General features: G+C 28.6%; 1 protein-coding gene across 1 annotated transcript in view; it reads right to left on the bottom strand.

The window, feature by feature from the left end:
- LOC107471039 (AAA-ATPase ASD, mitochondrial) overlaps window positions 1–979 on the bottom strand; it is a 2,125-nt gene extending 1,146 nt beyond the window's left edge. Inside the window, exons 1-2 of the mRNA XM_052255853.1 lie at window positions 225–979; window positions 1–136 (exon numbers count right to left, since the gene is read on the bottom strand). The exon at window positions 1–136 is cut by the window's left edge and continues 1,146 nt beyond it. Coding sequence (XP_052111813.1) covers window positions 1–136; window positions 225–792 — 704 coding nt within the window. The 5' untranslated portion in view covers window positions 793–979. The remainder of the gene's footprint in view (window positions 137–224) is intronic.
- Between the last annotated feature and the right edge of the window lie 3,280 nt (window positions 980–4,259).

Below are 4,259 nucleotides of genomic sequence, written 5' to 3'. Positions count from 1 at the left end.
TCTTTCCCGCCTTTGAATTTCTCAAGATCCTTTATGATCTCTTCCTTCTTCTTCTCCTCCATTGCCAGAGTCTCAAAACTTGCAGGGTGCTCGAAAATCACATGGCTCCACTTGGTTGACTTGTATCCGTACCAACCTACGCGTAACTCAAATTTAACAAAATTAATGAAGACAACAAGAAATATCACAATAATTAATGAGAATAAATAAATTTCGCGACTAACCACTGCTAGGATTGTTGGTGTAGAGCTTCAATTGACGGTTCTTAGAGGCGATTTCCTTTCCCTCTTGCAAAACATAATGAATATAAGAGAGAGTAATGAGATCGCGGTGACTCTTGTGGAACGTGAGCTTGTAATACCTCTTAGCGTCTGGCGGAGGATAGTACGAAAACGAAAACGGTTGCGAATTGGTGCTTGTTTTGCTTGCAGCCCACCAAACCTTAACGCCATTGAACTCGTCGGTGATTTCTTCGTTGTCATCCATGCTGAGAACGAGTGGCTTTTGACTATCTCTGACGACTTCGGCTTTGAGCCTTTTGGCGGTGTGGGAAGAGTTTGCGCTGAGGTACGTTTGGATGCATGTGTAGGCCTCGCTGCGCTTCAGCCTTTCGCCGGTGAACTCCGGGAACGTGATTTGGATGTAAGGGTAGAAGTGGCTTGTTAACTTGTGTGTGTAGGATTGAACACGGTCACGAAGATTTGGTGGGAAAAACTTCTCAAAAACTGTGTATACGAACACAATTGTGGCCATTAGTGATCCCGTTTGTTGCCATAGTTCCCCCATCATCATCTTCTGTGTAAGGATGAGAAAAGAGTGCTTCTGTTTGTGTTACAGAGTATGGATTCCAAGAATTATTATGAAGGTGCTGTTAATGTTCGTTGAAGAATCCAAAGGAAAAAAATGGCTTAGCTTTTTTAGATGGTACACATTTTTTTTTTGGTGACTTTTTAGATGGTACACATTGTGAAAGTTGATTTGGATATTTGATCTAAAACTTCGGTAATTACTTGCATTCTCTTGGTTTTGTCACATTGTAGTTAACAGGCTGGCCTTTGGATTCTATACGAAATAACCAAAAGAGAAAATACGAGAAATATATATAAAATGGGTACAATAAAAGTTTAGAGAATATTAGAGATATAACCATTAGTGTTATCTCTTTTGGTCATGATATGATATTAGAGCTCTAAATTTGAAAGGTCAAGAGTTCAATCCTTGATGAATTCCAAAATCAATTTAAACTTTTAGGAAGATGTTTATTATTTTTAGTACTCAAATGATTATTTTAGATGTTTATTTTGTAACTCAATAACTCATTGTACACATTTTACAAATAGTCCATTGGCTACCAAGGAGATGCTCCCATAAAGAACCGGTTCTTTTAAATTTTTTAACAAATTAAAATAAAATCGATTCTTTTTATAACAATAACAATAAACCCATTTTTTTAGATATTTAATTGTATTTTTAAATTTTTAAGAATTTAAATGTCTATAAAATAAAAAATCAGGAATATATTTGTCTTTTTATCAAAAAGTTTAAAAATATTTAGTTTAGATCGTATAATTCAATCGGATCAAATCAGGTCTAATCATTATAATGCAAATAATTTAAATTTATTATTATTGTTATAATAAATCGATTTTGTTCTGATTTATTAAAAAATAAATTATTAATCAGTTTAATAAAAATGTCCAATAATAACATGACATATATAAATGTCTTAAAAAAAAGACATTTTTAATGTCTTTATTAAAGTGGTCTCTTTTATACTAATAATTGATTTTAGTAGCCAATAAATTATAACTCAAATAATATAATCTTTTCATACTCATCTAAAAAATTACAGATTTGAGTCTCTTTATGCTTGATAAAAAAAAAAAAAAAGTAGTAGATTTTAGCATATGGCCAATATGGCTAATATGATTGATAAAAGAAATATTTGTGTTTATCTAATAACCATTGTTTCAACTTCATCACAAGTATACATATATATTTATATACAAATATATAATGATTAATTTTAATTGTTAATTTTAGTGTGTATATAAAATTATTATGAAATAAATAATGAATGAATGTACAATATAAATAGAAAATCAAATTTTTTTTGTAACTAAATAGAAATCTAAATTGAACATTAATATAATTATATATAAAAAAATAATATAAAAGCACGTAACATCGTCCTAATTTAACTGGAAAAATTATACTTAAATGTTCAATTATTATTTAGATTATTGTCTAATAAATTTTGTGGTAGTGTGAAATTTATCAACTCCGCATGCTAATTTTAGGTTTGACAAACTTTAATTTCAGTAGTACTTTATTCTTTTTCTTTGCCAAGCTATCCCACTACAAATATATTATTCTCCACTTATATTTATAAGTGCTTTTTTCGTATAAATCTTTATAAATTATTTATATTCACGCATTTTGTATTATTATTAGACTTCTTCTTCTTTATTATTATCGTCATCAACATTATCTCTTTCTCTTCCTCCTCTTCTTCCTTCTTCTTTCATTGGAATTTTTTTTTCTCATTTTTTTCTCTTTTTCCTCCATCATCAGTTATCTAATTGTTAAAGATAATTAATAATTCAGGTTCAGATTGTCAATTGAATCAGAACAAAATTGATTATTATTTTAAATTCAATCAAATGGCTGCGGTATGGTTCAATTCAAAAAAAATGTACCATTAGAGAAAATATTTTTCTGTATTTGCAACAAATTTGGGTATAACACGAAGATATTTTGGTGAATTTTTATTCTGATAAGTTCTCTATAATTCAAAACTCTTCCTCTTCTTCCTTCTCATCTTTTGCTGTTTTTTTTTCTTATTCATCTTTTTCTTTTTGTTTTACCTTCTCAAGTTTCTTCTTATTTTACTCTCTTAACAAGAATAATAAAAAAAACACATAATGCTGTAAAATTACTTAGAAGAGGATGAACTTACATTCATTTAACTAAAAGAAAGAAAGAAAGAAATAAGAAAAAAAATACAGCAATTAGAGAAAATATTTTTCTGTATTTATAACAAATTTGAGTGTAACACAAAGATATTTAGATGTATTTTTATTCTGATAAGTTTTGCATAATTCAAAACTCTTCATCTTTCTCCTTCTCATCTTCTACTGCTTCTTCTTTTTTTTTTCATCATCATCTTCTTCTTCTTCTTTTTCTTATTCATTTTACCTTTTTGTTTTACCTTCTCAAGTTTCTTATTGTTTTACCCTATTAACAAAAATAAAAACAAAAAAATCAAACAAAGAAGAAGAAGAGACATATAATACTGCAAAATTACTTGGAAGAGGATGAACTTACATTCATTTAACTAAAAGAAAGAAAGAAAAAAGGAAAAAAAGAAAAAAATGGAGCATTAGAAGAAACATTTTTCTGTATTTACAATAAATTTGGGTGTAACACGAAGATATTTGGGTGTATTTTTATTCTGATAAGTTCTGCATAATTCAAAACTTTTCTTCTTCCTCCTTCTCATCTTCTGTTTCTTCTTCTTTATCTTCTTATTTCATATTCTCATAATTCTTCTTGGGAGGAAAAAATCAAACAAAAAAAAAATACATAATGTTGCAAAATCAATAAAAAGAAAATGAGAGAAAAAAATGCAGCAACAACAACAATAGTAAAAAAAATGATGAAGATGAAACACGTGAAAAATATAGAGGAGAAACGCAAAGAAGAAGGAGGAGAAGAAGGAAGAGGAGGAGAAGGAGGAGGATAAACGCGAAGCACGCTATGAAAACCATTGAGTAGCGCACGTGTTGACACGCTTGTATGGGTGAATGTCGTTTTTGTTGTATTTGATCCAACTTGTATGACTTACATGTGTAACACTTCTCATTACGAATTTGATTTTTTGTGGCAAACAATAACACTATTAAATTGTTTTTAATCAAGTTAGGATGATTTAGTTATTAACTCACTGATGTGTTTAAATAAATGTTAAAATTTTGAATTTCATTTGTGCATGCAATAATTTATTGACCAATCACAAACTCTTAAATAAATCTGACGGATTAGTTCTCGACCTCTCAAGTTGAGAGATACTGCACAAAAAAAAAATTGTTTCTGTAACTATTTAAAAGTGCGACTTATTCTAATATTAAGTGTTAACACATATTCAATAATATCCGCACTTTTTTATGTTTGAATCCGATATATCCGCAAAATAAAAAATATATTAAAAAATTTTATTTATATTAAAAGGATATCAATAAAAATATTTTTTATTCTAA

This window comes from Arachis duranensis, chromosome 10, assembly GCF_000817695.3.
Source record: "Arachis duranensis cultivar V14167 chromosome 10, aradu.V14167.gnm2.J7QH, whole genome shotgun sequence".
NCBI lineage: Eukaryota > Viridiplantae > Streptophyta > Magnoliopsida > Fabales > Fabaceae > Arachis > Arachis duranensis.
Note: the sequence above shows the minus strand (reverse complement) of the source record. Positions and strands in the feature narration are given on the sequence as shown.